Source organism: Procambarus clarkii, chromosome 33 (assembly GCF_040958095.1).
Source record: "Procambarus clarkii isolate CNS0578487 chromosome 33, FALCON_Pclarkii_2.0, whole genome shotgun sequence".
Lineage (NCBI taxonomy): Eukaryota > Metazoa > Arthropoda > Malacostraca > Decapoda > Cambaridae > Procambarus > Procambarus clarkii.
The window spans coordinates 30741189-30758633 of record NC_091182.1 but is presented as its reverse complement, the minus strand read 5'-3'; the positions used below and the strand labels follow the sequence as shown (position 1 = coordinate 30758633).

Here is a 17445-nt window from a genome sequence, read left to right as displayed (position 1 = left end):
GCTGTGTGTCTGTGTGTGTTTAATTACCTAAGTGTAGTTACAGGATGAGAGCTACGCTCGTGGTGTCCCGTCTTCCCAGTACTCTTTGTCGTTTAATGCTTTGAAATTGTGTAAATGCGTGCGAGTGTGTGGAGTTGGATGTGAGAGTGAGGGGAGAGGGGAGACTTCCAGAGAGATTAAGGCAGCTACGGGGAGTGGAATAGAGCGGGGAAAAAATAGTAAGAATCTGATGGGAACAGGGAACTACAGGGAATTGTAGTAGTGCCTGGCTGGGTGCCTGGCCGGGTGCCTGGCCGGGTGCCTGGCCGGGTGCCTGGCCGGGTGCCTGGCCGGGTGCCTGGCTGGGTGCCTGGCCGGGTGCCTGGCCGGGTGCCTGGCCGGGTGCCTGGCCGGGTGCCTGGCCGGGTGCCTGGCTGGGTGCCTGGCCGGGTGCCTGGCCGGGTGCCTGGCCGGGTGCCTGGCCGGGTGCCTGGCCGGGTGCCTGGCTGGGTGCCTGGCCGGGTGCCTGGCCGGGTGCCTGGCCGGGTGCCTGGCCGGGTGCCTGGCCGGGTGCCTGGCCGGGTGCCTGGCCGGGTGCCTGGCTGGGTGCCTGGCCGGGTGCCTGGCCGGGTGCCTGGCCGGGTGCCTGGCCGGGTGCCTGGCTGGGTGCCTGGCCGGGTGCCTGGCTGGGTGCCTGGCCGGGTGCCTGGCTGGGTGCCTGGCCGGGTGCCTGGCCGGGTGCCTGGCCGGGTGCCTGGCCGGGTGCCTGGCCGGGTGCCTGGCCGGGTGCCTGGCCGGGTGCCTGGCTGGGTGCCTGGCCGGGTGCCTGGCCGGGTGCCTGGCTGGGTGCCTGGCCGGGTGCCTGGCTGGGTGCCTGGCCGGGTGCCTGGCCGGGTGCCTGGCCGGGTGCCTGGCCGGGTGCCTGGCTGGGTGCCTGGCCGGGTGCCTGGCCGGGTGCCTGGCCGGGTGCCTGGCTGGGTGCCTGGCCGGGTGCCTGGCTGGGTGCCTGGCCGGGTGCCTGGCTGGGTGCCTGGCTGGGTGCCTGGCTGGGTGCCTGGCTGGGTGCCTGGTCGGGTGCCTGGCTGGGTGCCTGGCCGGGTGCCTGGCTGGGTGCCTGGTCGGGTGCCTGGTCGGGTGCCTGGCTGGGTGCCTGGCCGGGTGCCTGGCCGGGTGCCTGGCTGGGTGCCTGGTCGGGTGCCTGGCTGGGTGCCTGGCCGGGTGCCTGGCTGGGTGCCTGGTCGGGTGCCTGGTCGGGTGCCTGGCTGGGTGCCTGGCCGGGTGCCTGGCCGGGTGCCTGGCTGGGTGCCTGGTCGGGTGCCTGGCTGGGTGCCTGGCCGGGTGCCTGGCTGGGTGCCTGGTCGGGTGCCTGGTCGGGTGCCTGGCCGGGTGCCTGGCCGGGTGCCTGGCCGGGTGCCTGGCCGGGTGCCTGGCTGGGTGCCTGGCCGGGTGCCTGGCCGGGTGCCTGGTCGGGTGCCTGGCCGGGTGCCTGGCCGGGTGCCTTGCCGGGTGCCTGGCTGGGTGCCTGGCCGGGTGCCTGGTCGGGTGCCTGGCTGGGTGCCTGGCTGGGTGCCTGGCCGGGTGCCTGGCTGGGTGCCTGGTCGGGTGCCTGGCCGGGTGCCTGGCTGGGTGCCTGGCCGGGTGCCTGACTAGCTGGATGCCACCTGGCTGGTTGATTGGTTTACTGGTTGGCTGGGGTGATTAGTTGCTTGCAAGAAAACAAAAAGGCAGATGTGGCACACTCGGACTTTGCAAAGGCACTCCATAAATGTGACCACAGAGTGATTGCCCGCAAAATGAGATCAATAGGAATAAGAGGTAAAGTAGGGCGATGGATATTAAATTTTCTGTTAACCAGAATGCAAAGAATAACAGCCAATCAAGGGCAATAGTTCACGCACAGATAAAAGCGCTCTACCTCCAAGGAACAGTCCTTGCACCAGTGTTTATTCTTGTTCTAGTGTCAGATGTAATCGATAATACAAGTCACAGCTTCGTGTCATCTTTTGCAGATGACACAACAATCAACATGTAAATTACTAATGTAGAAGACATTGAAACACTGCACGCAGATGTTAATTTAAATTAATAAAGTTTGCGATTAGGCAGCAGGAAAATAACATTATATTTAGCAATGATAAATTCCAGGTACTTAGGTACGGTAAAACAAATACCTTAAACAAAATACAAGGAACAACATACAATCAGATCTACTCGTAGTAAGAAAGAAACATGTGAAGGATCTGAGAATAATGATGTCTGACGACCTTACGTTTAGGGAGCATAACTAAGCAAATATTGCGTCAGGTATTCGAATCACCTGTGATTGTCCCGCCTCGAGCACTGCTCGAATACTTCCCCCTTCAGAGCGGGAGAGATTGTTGAAATAGAGGGAGTACAGAGAACATATACGGCACGCTTAGATACGATAAAGAACGTGAATTATTGAGACCGTATGAAAGTTCTCAAAATATACTCAAGAGAAAGTATCCAAAGTTTGCTTACTGTAGGTGACTGTTAGTGTATAGTGACTGTTGTAAACCACTTATTGGAATCACTGGTAATAAAAAAGGCAATTTATACGTATATGTATACATATATATATTTCTGTGTATACATGTATTTATTTCTCAAGTACTTTCTTATTTAGTAATACATCTACAGAAGGGTCTGAAGATGTCAGAAGGGTCTGAAGATGTCAGAAGGGTCTGAAGATGTAGGTCTGAAGTTCATTGTAATATCAGTGTTAAAACTGAATGAATGCGTCTTTTGGGGTCGACCGCTGGATGGAATGGACTTGGTGTGAGGACGGGTTGCATCATCATAACAAAGTGCTGCGAGGTTCACAGCGTATAAATCAAATACTGACCTGCAAAAGCTCTGCATGTCAGTATTTGGACTGACAGTCTACCTAGCCATGTTCGAGACTATGACTCGAAATGTTCTTCGTTGACCTTCTGAAGAAGTATTACTAAATACGAAAGTACTTAAGGAAATTCCTGTGTCAATTCTTCCTTCGTGATCTGACACAAACATTTTTCATCACGTGTTAGTTTTCGTGATTTACACACATGTATATATTTCTGTGTATACATATATGTATATGTGTATGTAATATTAACAATTGTGTAACTAGCTTCACAAGATTGTCACTTAGCTAAATGAATTGTGGGGTTCAGTCCCTGAGACCATTATGTGCCTCTGTAACCCATTCCTCCACCGCCCACGGGATGGGTATGGGGTGCATAATAAATAGTTGAATGAATGATGGAGAAGAGGCGAGAGAGGTATCAAATAATATATACATGGAAGACACTAGAAGGCCAAGTCCCAAATTTGCACAGTAGAATGACTACATACTCCAAGCAACAGCCTGTTGGAACAAGTTCCTCTCTATGGGTACAATCTAGTTATCCAGTTCTGCTGGTTGGCCGCCACGCACGCACCCACACAAAGGCGGGGTCGAAGAGCTGAAGCTCGATCCTGGGAGACCCTGATGGGAGATAAACTAGCTACCTTGGCCCGCTGCTCGCTTACCACCACAGCCTGGCTGATCAGTGATACAATACTATATCAAGTTCTCTCATGAAGAATTGTTGGTTTATTGTTAATTCCCCTTATGTCTAGAGGAAGTGTGTTGAAAATAATTGAGCCCTTAGTTCAATTAGGACCTGAACCACAGGGGCTCCTTAAGCTCCCTGGCTGGGCTCCGTGACACAGCGCGACGACTGGTTGCGATCCCAAGGCAGTGCCCCAACGACTAGCTTACCACTTCCCGCTCTGGGAGATGCCTGCACACCTTGAAGATATTTTTCGTCTGGAGTAAACACAACCAGGGCGTATTGTGTTAATGAAGCAAATGCCGGAAAAGTGTCAAAAGTTTTGAAAGGACATGTAAACAAAAATCGGAGGATCGGCAAATAACGCAAGAGTATGTTGACCAGACCACACACTAGAAGGTGAAGGGACGACGACGTTTCGGTCCGTCCTGGACCATTCTCAAGTCGATTGCAGAGTACGTTGTCAGTTTCTTCTTACGGGTCGCGGTCAATTGCATTCGTGTTTATTCTGGGTTGCGTGTTGTCAGGCACACCTGCCTGTGTTGTCCACGGTGTGTGTGGTGATCTAGCCAGCACACACAGCCAGCTACGGCTTGGGAACACGCGTGGACGTTGTCTCTGTGTAGACGCCGGGAGGAGCTGGAGGGATGACGGGGGTAGGTGGGGTTAGGAGACGGGGTCAGGTAGAGCTGAACAGCACTGTGAGAAGAGGGTAGTAGGGTCAGACCAGGGCTCTCAAGACCTACCAGTTGATGGGGGGGGGGGGCCCATCAGGGGTCAGGCAGGGCCCTCCAGCAGTGCCAGCAGAAGGTGGAGTCGTCGACCCGGAAAATTACCAGTTTACGCTACATTTGTGGTCCTGTCGGAACTCCAGTCCCGGAGGGGGGTCTGCCAACTGCCCTGCCACTCTGTCTCCTTTCTGCCACTGTCTGCCCCTTCTCTGCCAGTGTCTGCCTCTTCCCTGCCTGTCTCTTCACTCACACACACTTCCTAATGCACCTGGAATGCATTAGGAAGTGATGTGGTGGAGGGAGACTCCATACACACAGTTTTAAGTGTAGATATGATTGAACCCAAAAGGCTCAGGAACCTGTACACCAGTTGATTGATGGTTGGCAGGCGGGACCAGAGAGCCGAAGCTCAACCCCCGCAAGCAAAACTAGGTGAGTGTACACTCACTCACTCTCATTCCCCTCCCCCCTTTTCTCTTTCTCTTCTCTCTTCTGTCTTTCTCTTTCCCCTTCCCTCACTACACATCCACGCCCTGTCGTCCACACACACACCCTTCACATCCACACTATATACAAGTTCTTTCCCCTTCAGTAAGGCGCCTAACCTCCACTCCACCTCATTCCCCCCCCCCCCCCCATCAGCGTTTCTTATAACCTGACAACGTTCTACAGAACATTCCCTGCCAACAAGATCTCCAGGTTTCTTCCTCGACGTTATTCCACGTGACAACCCTAGCTATAGCCACTCCCTTAACTGGTCCTCCTGACTTGTGCTAGATCGACTCCATGTTTCACCCTGCACTTCGCGGGCCCCGTGAAACCTTAACGGGCGTATGAATCTCTCTCGTCGCTTCCCCCCAGGTGTGTCGCCCTCTGAATTGCTAGAGCTCTTTTTCCCTACCTTGTCTTCAGCACTTGAGGCCAAATGATGTTAAACCGCGCTTTAGGAGGGTTTATGTCTTAATTCCCATGTGGACCTGGCGAGGACGCTGCCTCTGGGGGTTTCTGCCTTGCTCGTCTTCGGCCGCTGGACCTCTGATGAGACTTTCTTTTATTTTGACGCATTTTGAAGCGATGGTCAAATTCTCAGTCCGTCAACGTTTTTTTGCGAGGGAAAAGTATTACGAACTTTTCCCCCAATTTCCCATTCTTCTCAGAGTTGGAAGTTGCTGTCGCTTTCCTTGTCATTTTCTCTCATGACCAAGAAGAAATAAAGTACCGTAGGGCCCCTAGTGTCCTGTGGGGGAAGACACCCAGGATTGTGGACTGGGGGGATTGTGGACTGGGGGGGATTGTGGACTGGGGGGGATTGTGGACTGGGGGGATTGTGGACTGGGGGGGATTGTGGACTGGGGGGGATTGTGGACTGGGGGGATTGTGGACTGGGGGGATTGTGGACTGGGGGGATTGTGGACTGGGGGGGATTGTGGACTGGGGGGATTGTGGACTGGGGGGGATTGTGGACTGGGGGGGATTGTGGACTGGGGGGGATTGTGGACTGGGGGGATTGTGGTCCGGGGGGGATTGTGGACTGGGGGGTTGTGGATTGGGGGGATTGTGGACCGGGGGGATTGTGGACCGAGGGGATTGTGGATTGGGGGATTGTGGACTGAGAATTGTATACTGGGGATTTTAGACTTACCTACCTACTTGTTATTGGTTCCGGGAATCAGTGTACCCGCTGCCCGGTCTCTGGCCAGGCCTCTGGTAGATGGTATGATCAAGTCTGTTGGACGAGGCCGCACGCAGTTTGACGGCCGAGACACAGCCTGGTTGATCAGGTATCCCTTGGAGGGGTTTATCAAGTTTTATCTCGAACTATGTGAAAGTTCCGGCTAGTTATGCCCCTTATATCGAGAGGAAGTGTGTTGAAATTTTGGCCCTTAATGTTAATTGAATTTTTATTTTTTCCGTGTACCTATTGGACCTCTGCTTTTCATCGTGGCTTTTTTTTTTTTGCACTTCCTGCCATGCCTCCTGGTTTCATGTGGAGTTATTTCCATGTGCAGATTTGGAACTAGACCCTATAATATTTAGAAATTGTAAGCACTCCTTATAGTTTAGGTGTTTTATTGAATGGATTTGGGTAGTAACAGATCCCTGCTTGTTCTCCAGGTATGCAACCTCTCCAGCTTTGAAGAGAGGTTTTAAGTATCTCCTCTGTTTTAAGTATATTTGGGTTAACACCAATATCTAGCCATCTCAGAGTGCTATGCAGTGTCTGATAAGAACATAAGAATGAAGGTAAATGCAGAAGGCCTATTGCCCTTACGAGGCAGCTCCTATTTCGATTTTTTTTTATAATAATCATAATCACTTATGATTATTTTTAGCAACAGTATTTCACTCATTTCTTGACTGTAATCTGTGAAAGTTGCATCTCCCTGTAGTTTTTGTTTTGAATTTTGCATAGAATGAAAGTAGTTAGGGTTCCTCTATATCTTTTTCGCTGCTAGGCTTTTGTTCTTTCTGCCTCTCCTGGATTTTACCCGATTCTTGTAGCTTTACTTCGATCCTTTTTATTTCTCTGCTGAGAATTGAGATTGTGCACTTGGAATTGTGTACCGGGGATTAGGAATTGTAGACTGGGAATTGCGGACGGGGGGGTTGTGGACTGTAGATTGTGTACGAGAGATTGTAGACTGGGAACTTTGGGCTGGGGATTGTGTACTGTGGATTAGGGACTGGGGAGTGAGGCTCCCCAGTCCCCTAATCTCATAGGCTTCCCCCTCTCGTCGTCTCTATTGGCACTGTGCCAAATGAAAATAATGCGCCAATAACCCCTTTAACATCTGCAAGAATATTATCCTCAATATATCAAGACTTACGTTCTGCTCTCATTAATTTAGGAGGGTAGAAATAGCCTAAGCTACTCTATCCCTTTGAGATGTATTTTGTTGTCTCAATAAACATACTTGAACTCATTAATTTCGTAAACAAAACAACATCGATAGTCCAACAGCCGCCAACAAAAAAACTGCCGATAAAACATTAGAAAGTTCACTTTTACAAATAGTGGTAAATCAGTTTGACCAAGTTGAGAAGGTGGAGGCCAAAACCGCCAGTAGTGTCAGCGTTATACGACACTGAGTACTGGGAAGACGGGACACCACGAGTGTGGTGTCCCGTCCGCCTCTTTCTCCAACAATTTCAATACTAAGTATAGGGGACATTACTGTTGTAATTATGTGTACTATTGACCCTAAGTGTGCTCGAGAGGGAAGTTGATCCCTTGTTGGAAGAAGGAACTAACTCCTACTAATACTACCTGATCTCCGGCATGTGATTTCTGTGCTGAGCTGCGGGAATCAGTGTGCAGCAGATTGATCGTCCAGACCGTCAATCAGAAGGCTTTTGTAGACAATGAGCCGCAGGCAGACTGATCTCTGGAACTATCTCAATATAGGCAAGATACGGTATCAAAAAGTCAAAAAGTCACTGTTATGGTTTGGCCCGAGGTGGTGGTAGACGAAGGGCTGTGGGTGACCAAGTGAAGGCCTGTTTGCGCTAATATTGACACTACAATAAAGGATAACACAACCTCCCCGTAGATAAACAGTTCGCGTTGGGTGAACAAGACCTGAATATTATGGTCTAAGCAGCAAAGAGTTTCGTATAGAAAACGTGTTGACCATGTCATTGGTTCATGTATATTCCAATGGGTGGCTATTTTCCTCCATAAACTAACACTGTAGAATATTTGGAGACTATAGCTTCTCCCTAAAGTGTACACTTAATTTACTGGAGAATGCGAAAGAGAGAGAGGGAGAGAGGAGGAGAGAGAGGGAGAGAGATACAAGGGTTGGAGGACAAGCAACGGTTGGCTGGGTAATGGTGTCGTTCCCGTGCAGTAATTGCGGGGGGGAATGTCCCACACAACTTTATCTGTGGGCGGGATTGTGGTGGTAGTTGAGGGGGGGGCTGGTGGGCGGTGGGCAGGGGGGGCGGCAACAAGCTCTCAATCCTCCTGAATACCAAGTAAGCACAGTGAAACACATTCCTTTTGTTAGCCAAGCCAAGGCTACAGCACCGGATTGTGGTGGTGATGACTGTGGCTGGTGTTGTGGTGGTAGTAGGTGGTCGCTGTGGTTGTGGTGTTAATGGTAGTGTGGTGGACGTTGAAGTAATGGTGGTAATCGTTGAGATAATTGTATGACTGCTATCGGTGATTATTGATCTAGCTCTTTATACCTCTTGAATTAGTGGTTGTGTGGTTGTCGAGGTGGTTATTGTAGTGGTTGTGTGGTGGTCGAGGCAATAGTGGTGTCCATGGTAAATGGTATACAGCCAGCCTACCATTCTATCCAGTTCTGGTCAATAGTCCTACCATTAGGCTTCTATCCAGTTCTGTTCAACTGCCCGAACAGCCAAACTATAATTTGCACTATTATTGAACAATTTAAACTAACATTTTTGTTGTTGTGACTAATAAAATGTCCTTAGCGTACTTAATACCATGTCTTACAATCTGCTAAGGTACAATTTCAGCGCGTGGATTTCAAAAATAAGTTTTCCCCAACATTTTATGGTTTTCTTTGCGATATATTGTCTTCGTGATATCGTAAATTGCGATATCGTAAATCGTGATATCTTAAATCTCGATGGCGGTGATGTTTTCCATGTTGTAATTTCTACTTCTAGACGCAAGCAGGTAGATGCGCCCTCTAGTACCCCGACGGGTAAACAGACGCCGCCCGCCAGATTTTTCAAATTCAAAATTCAAATGTTTATTCGGGTAACGTACATACATACAGGGTGTGATACAAATATTGATGAATTTATAGATAGAGCTAGGACATACAATGCCTAAAGTCACTATTACGCAAAGCGTTTCGGGCAGGGAGAACGAAATTCGCCAGATTCGTTCTGGCGGCGTCTTGTGCTTCTCTCCAGCGCCTTTTTTGGGCCAGAATATATTGCGTCACGTTGCGTACTACACCTTTCTGGTGCTCGAGGTTTTATTCCTTTCATACTGGCGTCTTTGAGGCCCCCTGGAGAACTTGGTCTTTGATGAACCTGCTTAAAATGCGTGGCCCTCTGGGAGACCTGGTTTACGTCGGCTTAGAGGCTTACTGTAGCCTCAAAAGATCATATTCTTGTGTAGATTGTGGCGACGTCTGCACTGTGGGGGGGGGGGGCGTTTCCCCCCCCCCATCTCTATCATAACGGCGCTGTGGTACATGTCTTGGTCAGGCGTAGTGGTGTGTACTCACCTATTTGTGCCTGTAATTAAGTTGTGTGTGTATTCACCCAGTTGTGCTTGCGGGGGTTGAGCTCTGCTCTTTCGGCCCGCCTCTCAACTGTCAATCAATCAACTGTTACTAGCTACTAACTTTTTTTTTCACCCCCCACCCCCAGGAAGCAGCCCGTAGCAGCTGTCTAACTCCCAGGTACCTATTTACTGCTAGGTAACAAGGACATGAAGGTGAAGGAAACTTTGGCCATGTTACGGAAGTACTTACGAACATTACATCTTTCCTCAATCTTTGACGGCTTTGGTTACATTTATTAAACAGTTTACAAACGTGAAAACTTCCCAATCAACTGTTGTTATTGTTGTAAACAGCCTCCTGGTGCTTCGGAGCTCATTAACTGTTTAATAATTGTAAACAAAGCCGCCAAAGATTGAGAAAAGATATACAGGTTCGTAAGGGTTTGCGTAACTAATTCGTGAATCTAGCCCCTGAACTGAGAAACTTTTGGTGGATTATAAAGACGTCCTCAAGAACACGTGAATAAAGTCATTACGAAGCGCCAAGTACCTCATGCTGGCAGGTCTGTGAAGGATCTAATGACTGGACATTCAATAATGCAATATGTGAGATCACAACCCAGTTCTTGTTCTCACGTGGAGAACAACTGTTCTCACAATTCTCACACGGAGTGTTCAGAGTTGGCAGATTCGTTCCCATCCGGCACCTGCCACAGGTTACGGCAGAGACGTCATTTGGGAACCACTATTGGGCACTGTCTAGTGAATGCGGTACCCATTTATATAGGTGTCAGATCTAAATAAACTATAGCCTTTTTATACTAGTGTTTGACTAGCTCACCCTAGAGACCATAATACCCACCTAGAGCAGCACGTGTCAATAAGCCCGCGCCATTATTGACCAATTAAAAGGTCACATTTGCTAAAATTCAGAGCTTCAAATGTGTAATCATTATCCATTACCAAATATTAAAAATGACTGTAAACCACTTCAGCTGAATATCAATATTTGGCCGTGCAAATAAAAGCACATTAAGCCATCCATTAGCACATTATTGTGCCAGGGTATTAATCCCGCATGGAACAGTGCTGTGATATTACCGTAATATTATATACCCTGCCGTTATTACTTGCTGCCATAAACCCCTCCCCTGCGCCCCACCGTGGTGCCAGACAGTTTGTCTGGTGTGCTTTACGACAATTGCCAGTCAATCTCTGTCGTTTTCAGCTGTGTTCTGTCCGATTATTTGACTCTTCTTCTGTCCATTCTTCCGCCCATTTATTCGTCCGTGCGGCATTTTATTCCCATACTATGGCTCGGTGGTTTGGCCGCGCCGGTTGATTGCATTTGGGACAAATCCATCGTCCACAGGTGGCGCCATCTTGTGTGGGCCGCTCAGAACTACCACCTCATCCAACCTGCTTGGAAAAAACAAATCCCTGTCGATCATCAACCATGAAGCAAACGTTTCCATCATCAGACCTACATGAATCAACCCCTTCCCTTCCCCCCCCCCCAGTCATCGAGTCTGTAGGGAAATATACCTCCCGACCATGGAAACCTTCGTGGGGGAAATTACCATCGGGCAAAATTGTATTCACCTGACGGGGGACTTGTTTCAAAGAGTCCTAGGTAAATTGTCCTGGTTTTCGTTTAGTTTTTTGTTTCCTTAAGCTGGGGTATACTACGTCAATATGGGATTTTTTATTGATATTGTTATTATGGTTGGCTATAATGGGAGTGAAGTTTACACTAAGTGGACCTAAATGATTTCCACCTTCACCCCAACCCCACACCATTCAGCTAATTCCAGGACCCACTAGTCAGGCGGGGCATACAGCTCGCCCAGGACCCACCAGTCAGGCGGGGCATACAGCTCGCCCCCAGGACCCACCAGTCAGCCACGGCATACAGCTCGCCCCCCAGGACCCACCAGTCAGCCGGGGCATACAGCCCACCCCAGGACCCACCAGTCAGCCCAGGGCATACAGCTCGCCCCCAGGACCCACCAGTCAGCCAGGGCATACAGCTCACCCCAGGACCCACCAGTCAGCCGGGGCATACAGCTCACCCCCAGGACCCACCAGTCAGCCCAGGGCATACAGTTCGCCCCCTCCCATGTAAAGTTCAGTGCAGGTTTAAGAGAATAATTTTCCTTGTCATAATATTTTCACCAGTTGATTTTCGTGCTCCGGCGGGCAATATTGGCGGAACATGTGCTGATGAAATGGCAAAATGTCGCACGCGAATATTATGCTGTGCGAAATTATTACGTTGAATGCAAATATTATATTTTATGCAGATACGAAATTGCAGGCCATGCACATCATGTTGTATGCAAATATTATTTTGTATGTGAATTTTTTTTATGTTGTATGTGAATATTATTTTGGACGTGATTGTTACGTTTGATTCAAATTTAACGACGAATGTCACGCTGTCCGTTACTGGATTTCGTGTGACCGTTGGTAATTACCTAAGTGTAATTACCTAAGTGTAGTTACAGGATGAGAGCTACGCTCGTGGTGTCCCGTCTTCCCAACACTGTCATATAACGCTTTGAAACTACTGACGGTCTTGGCCTCCACCACCTCACCTAACTTGTTCCAACCGTCTACCACTCTGTTTGCGAAAGTGAATTTTCTTATATTTCTTCGGCATCTGTGGTGTAATTGTGTTCGTTGGTGTTTCTCTGATTTGGTGCTTAAAATATGTATATAATTTTCTTATTTATCTTGCTTTTTAATTTGGTTTGTTCCAACACTTTGAGGTCTTCCTGTGGTTGCGTTTTCCTCCCCTTCTGCACCCTGCAATACCTCCCTCATCCTTACCCCTCGTTCACACCTTTTCTTTAATTAACTGCTAGGGATTCGAACACCTGGCTCCTCGTTTGAGGTGACCGTCCTAACCACTGCAGCGCGTAATGACAGCGGATTTTAAGTTTCGTTTTAAGTTTGACAAAGTTCCCCGCCCGAGTTCACACACTCTCACTATGTATTTATGTTTATACTAGTGTTTGCATGTGCAAACACCCTGATGCGACCCCAACCAGCCTATGTCTGTCCTGTACCCCAGACCGTTTACTCTGCAAAGATGGGTGAGGCTAGCACCAAGTGTCTGGCTTCCAACTGTAACACCATAAAAGTGTTTAGGTTAAATATATTTTATTTTACATACAACATAAATCAGCCAGACAGGATATTTTAGGCGCCAGACTGTCGGTCTTTAGTAATTAAAAAGTCACACCTATAGAAGTGTGTGTGACACAAGTTGACCACAGGTCAGGTCGTGTGACTTGACCTTGAATTGCAGACAGGTAGCCTGGACCTAGATTCAGGAAGCTCTGTGTATTTCTTCGTAAGTGGGTTTGCTACGAAGGTTCCTAAGTGCGCCCTAAGAAGATGCTTAGGTGCGATTCAATAAGGTCCACTTCGGAAGAAAATTGTTGGTTCACCTGCGTGCCGATAGAGGTCACTACTGTGTTTCGTTTGGCCAATCAGAGAGCAGCAACATTCTTCATATTGAAGATTTAACGCTGGTTTATCAGAGCTCTACTGCCTCCTATTTACGTCGAATTTTCTTATAAAATTAGTATATTTCGAAGTAAAACCATGTTTTTTCAACTTCTACAGCCAGCACCGACATTGTAGTAAGCAAATATGTTACATTTGTTGTTTACCTACGTAATTCTAAGAGATACTGTGTAGCTGTCCTTGTTGCTTGGAAGATGCGCTGACAGTTATTGTATATATTTACTGAATTTACCCAAGGGCCACTAACTATCTAGTGGCCTCGACGAGGACAGAAAGCCGGCGGCTTGTTAAAGGGCCCGCCAATTGTCTTAATGATATTTTTTAGCTGGAATTTGGCATTTACGGCTTCAGCGGGTAGGCGGTTCCATGGGTTTATAGCCCTCTTGATGGAAAAAAACATGTGTTTTCAGTCCTACTTGAGAGAACATACTCTCCAACACTATATCTGTGATTGTCCTGTTATCAGTGACTTCATACCAAATGGTATGAGGTATTTTGAGCTCTGTAATTACTTCATACACTGAGGAATATTGGAAGATATTCTTGTGCTGCACCCAGATTTTGCCAGTGGAGGCTAATAGATCAGCATTAAGATCATTTTGTTCTCTCCTGATTCCATGTATGACTGGCCATCCTGTGAGGTGATGATGTTGGATGAGCTTGTAGCTTGTTTTTTATCTACACTGTGTGGTCCTTTATACAGAATAGGGAAGCAGCACATTGCTGTGTATACCTAAACATGTTTAAAAATACATTGTTTGAGAGGAGTCTTGTAGAAACTGGTAAGAGTAATTATAATATAATGTTTCCATGATTCAGTGCTTACCTCTTGTGAAAATTGCTTAGAGTTGTTTAGTCAGAGTTGATTTGTTTTTTGTATTGAGGCTGGTATTTTCAAAATTGATTCCATGTACAGTATGTCTAACCATCCTGTGAGATGGGAGTATTAGATAAACTTATAGCTAGTTTTTTATCTACACTGTGTAATATTCCATATAGAATAGGGTAGTAGTACATTGCTGTGTATACCTAATCTTCTTAATAAAAAAAATCAGTAATAAAGATTTTAAATTATAGTTTGTATTATTACAAATTCAGTACTGTATTATCCTTATTAAATCATGTTGACCATGGATCATTAAGATCTCATGTTGATATGTAATAGTCATATTTCTTTTGAACTGCTAATCCATGCTAATCATTCATTAAATTGTGCATTATGTCTCAATTTTTCACTTCCCTGGATATACTGTACAGTACAAAAAGATAGGATAAAAATAAACCAGTAATATTTTTCATTATATTTTTCATTTAAATAACTGCATCAATATTTTTACAGCTGACAGGATTTGTTTTACCATACAGGTGCATTATTTGTTAAAAAAAAATTTGGTTTATTGTTACACACAATGGTGCTACATAGCCTTCCCAGCTTGGTGCCTTCTTTTAATACTTACTGATTAAAAAATAAATAATAAATACATTTTATTCAGGAAAAGTACATACAGTTGATTTACTAACATAATGTTGGATTTATAGACAGAGCTAGTACATACAATACCTAAAGCCACTAATACTCATAGCATTTCGGGCAAGGTGTGGGGGAAAAAACACAGACTAAAACTTAATAGTAATTGGGATTAGGTATAAATTGTGTTGAAAGAAGGAATAAAAAATACAAAAAGGGGGGTTAACATAGCATAAATCAGCAATTGCACATGTTGGTGAACAGCGTTGTTTAAAAAATAGCAAGACATGGGTTGACATTTAGGAGGTAAGTTAGGTTACATGGAGTTAATTAGGCAGTACTTGGTTTAACTCTTAAACTGGTTGAAAGAGGTACAGCCTTTGACATGATTCGGGAGGTCATTCCACATTCTGGGTCCCTTGATTTGTAGAGCACTTCTAGTTTGGTTACACAGAGCCAAATTGAGTAACAGGAAGAGGTCTTGGACACACATTTGTTCCATGCTAAATGTAGAGGAATCAGCTGAGTATTCCTCAAATAAAATAAGTTGCCTCAGCTTATAAGGTAAATAAAATATGCATTTCTCAAATAAGTAGCTGCCTCACCTCACTGCCTTACTGCCTCACCTCACTGCCTTACTGCTACATAGCCTTCCCGGCATGGTGCCTTCTTTTGATAATTCTTTTGGCCCCAGACATCACTCGGTACCCCTACTCAAATCTCTGAATATGTTAGACATTAAGTCACTGCACATTCTCTCATGTGTATTATACATATATAAAACGCTAAACTGTAATGCCAATCCTGACCTCAAAAGCTTCATTGAAGGTTGTAACAGAACCCATGAGCACTACACCAGAAATACAGTTTTGATATTCCTTGAGTACGACTTAATCAAACTAGAAATGCTCTACAAATCAAGGGGCCCAGAATGTGGAATGACCTTCCCAACCATGTTAAAGACTGTACCCCTCTCAACCAGTTTAAGATAAAAACGAAGCTATACCTAATAAATTCCCTGTAACCTACCTTACCCTTCTATTGTCAACCAATGTCTATTTTTTTTAAAAGAGCGCTCTTTGTTGACATAATTGTATTTGTGCTGCTTTTTCAGCTATGTTTTCATTTCTTGTTTTCATTCTACTCTTTATGCTCAATTAGTATTAAGCTTGTCATTTAAGTTTTTCATGCCCGAAACGCTTTGCGTAATAGTGGCTTTAGGCATTGTATGTACTAGCTCTACCTATAAGTCAACCAATCTTTGTAAAAAAATTTATTTATTTATTTATTATTTAATTACTTGTTCCACACCCAAATTGTATAACAGGAAGAGGTCTTGGACCCCTACTTCCCTCTCTCTTTTTTAATAATCTATATAGTCATAATTATAGCTTTAAGTATTCAATGAATAAAGTTTGTGACATTTTTACCCTTCTCCTTACCTAACATCATTTGTGCAGCATATTTTTATTTTATGTCTCACCCAGATTTAATTTAAAAATAAAACCAAACTAAATAAATTAGAAATGGGTATGTATAGCTAAGGTACACCCTTACTACTAGGTGAACAGGGGCATTTGGTGATAGTAAATGATCCCATCAGGCAGGGCTCATCACCTTCTCTCATATTTCATGTTCACCAGTGTTTATTTACTTAATAACTACTGGTATAATATCTTGCTATTATAAACTAATTCTACTATCATCAAACACACATTTACTTCAAGTTTCAAGCAGAGAATGCATATATAACTAACACAAAGGACTCCTCTTCACTAGATTCACCAGCTATAATATTTTGGTCATGTTCCAATATAAATCGATCTCAGTGTTATGTAGTAGAGAAAAAATGACATATATCCAGTTTACGTAAAGCTACGAGTGGTCGAAACCACACTTAAATCCCGGAATGAACTTACGAAGGTTTTTCCACTTAGTGTAGCTACTTGAATACGGACGTAGCCGCCACGAAGGCGCTAAGAGGGAAAACGTTCTTAGCTAAGAGGAAAAACCTTCGTAAATACCTTCCTGAATCCGGCCCCTGGCCTCCAACTGTAACACCATAAAAGTGTTTAGGTTAATTATATTTTATTTTACATACAACATAAATCAGCCAGACAGGATATTTTAGGTGCCAGAATGTCGGTCTTTAATAATTAAAAAGTCACACCTATAGAAGTGTGTGTGACACAAGTTGACCACGGGTCAGGTCGTGTGACTTGACCTTGAATTGCAGACAGGTAGCCTGGTGTGTATTTAAAACAAGATGCTGTTTAAGGCGTGGTAGGTAGATGGCCTGAGGCTATCTATTTAGTAGGCCTAGGTAGCTCCAGGGTCCCCCATAAATACCCACAGAACGGTACATTCGAGAGCATCGACAAAGGAGAGCAGATACAGAGGCTGGATGATTGAACAATAGTCGAGACAAGGCTGTCGGCTGGGCTGGGGAAACTCTGCCTGTCAACTCCCTCCACCCCAATCTTTATAGTTCCCACTCACCACTTGACTCTCTCTCTCTCTCTCCTCCACAGCTGGAGGACCAGAACGCTCATCTTCGGGAGCAGAACGCCAAGTGCAACGTTCAGTTGGAGCTGTTGCGTGGCCGCCTAGCGCATCTGTCCACCATGCACACAGACAAGGACCGGGACACTGAGGTGAGAACAACCACAACCACGCCAGTTAGAATGCTTTCAGCAGTATTTAAGCCACGCTTAATACTGACAGTATTTAGCTTGAATGTATGTTAAATTTCATTCCACAAAATTACATATCAGATATGAATTACTTCCATGATTTTTTCCATGCTTAAAGATTTTGGACCTGGTCGGTATTATCACATTAGAAGTAATCACTAAATTTAAGATTGAGTATTAAATAACTGAAATAGTAAATATTTCACACTAGGCTGCAGTGCTTTATAACGGTGTGTGTAAAATATAAAATATTATAAAATATATAAAATAT

General features: G+C 46.0%; 1 protein-coding gene across 6 annotated transcripts in view; it reads left to right on the top strand.

Annotated features, from left to right (window-relative positions):
* The window catches only part of LOC123765293 (uncharacterized protein CG43867), a 1137736-nt gene that overhangs the window by 1020350 nt on the left and 99941 nt on the right, over positions 1-17445 (top strand). For all 6 annotated transcript variants that reach the window (XM_069335520.1, XM_069335522.1, XM_069335521.1 and 3 more), the window contains one exon: positions 17013-17135. In XM_069335520.1, the coding sequence (XP_069191621.1) occupies positions 17013-17135 (123 nt within the window). The remainder of the gene's footprint in view (positions 1-17012; positions 17136-17445) is intronic.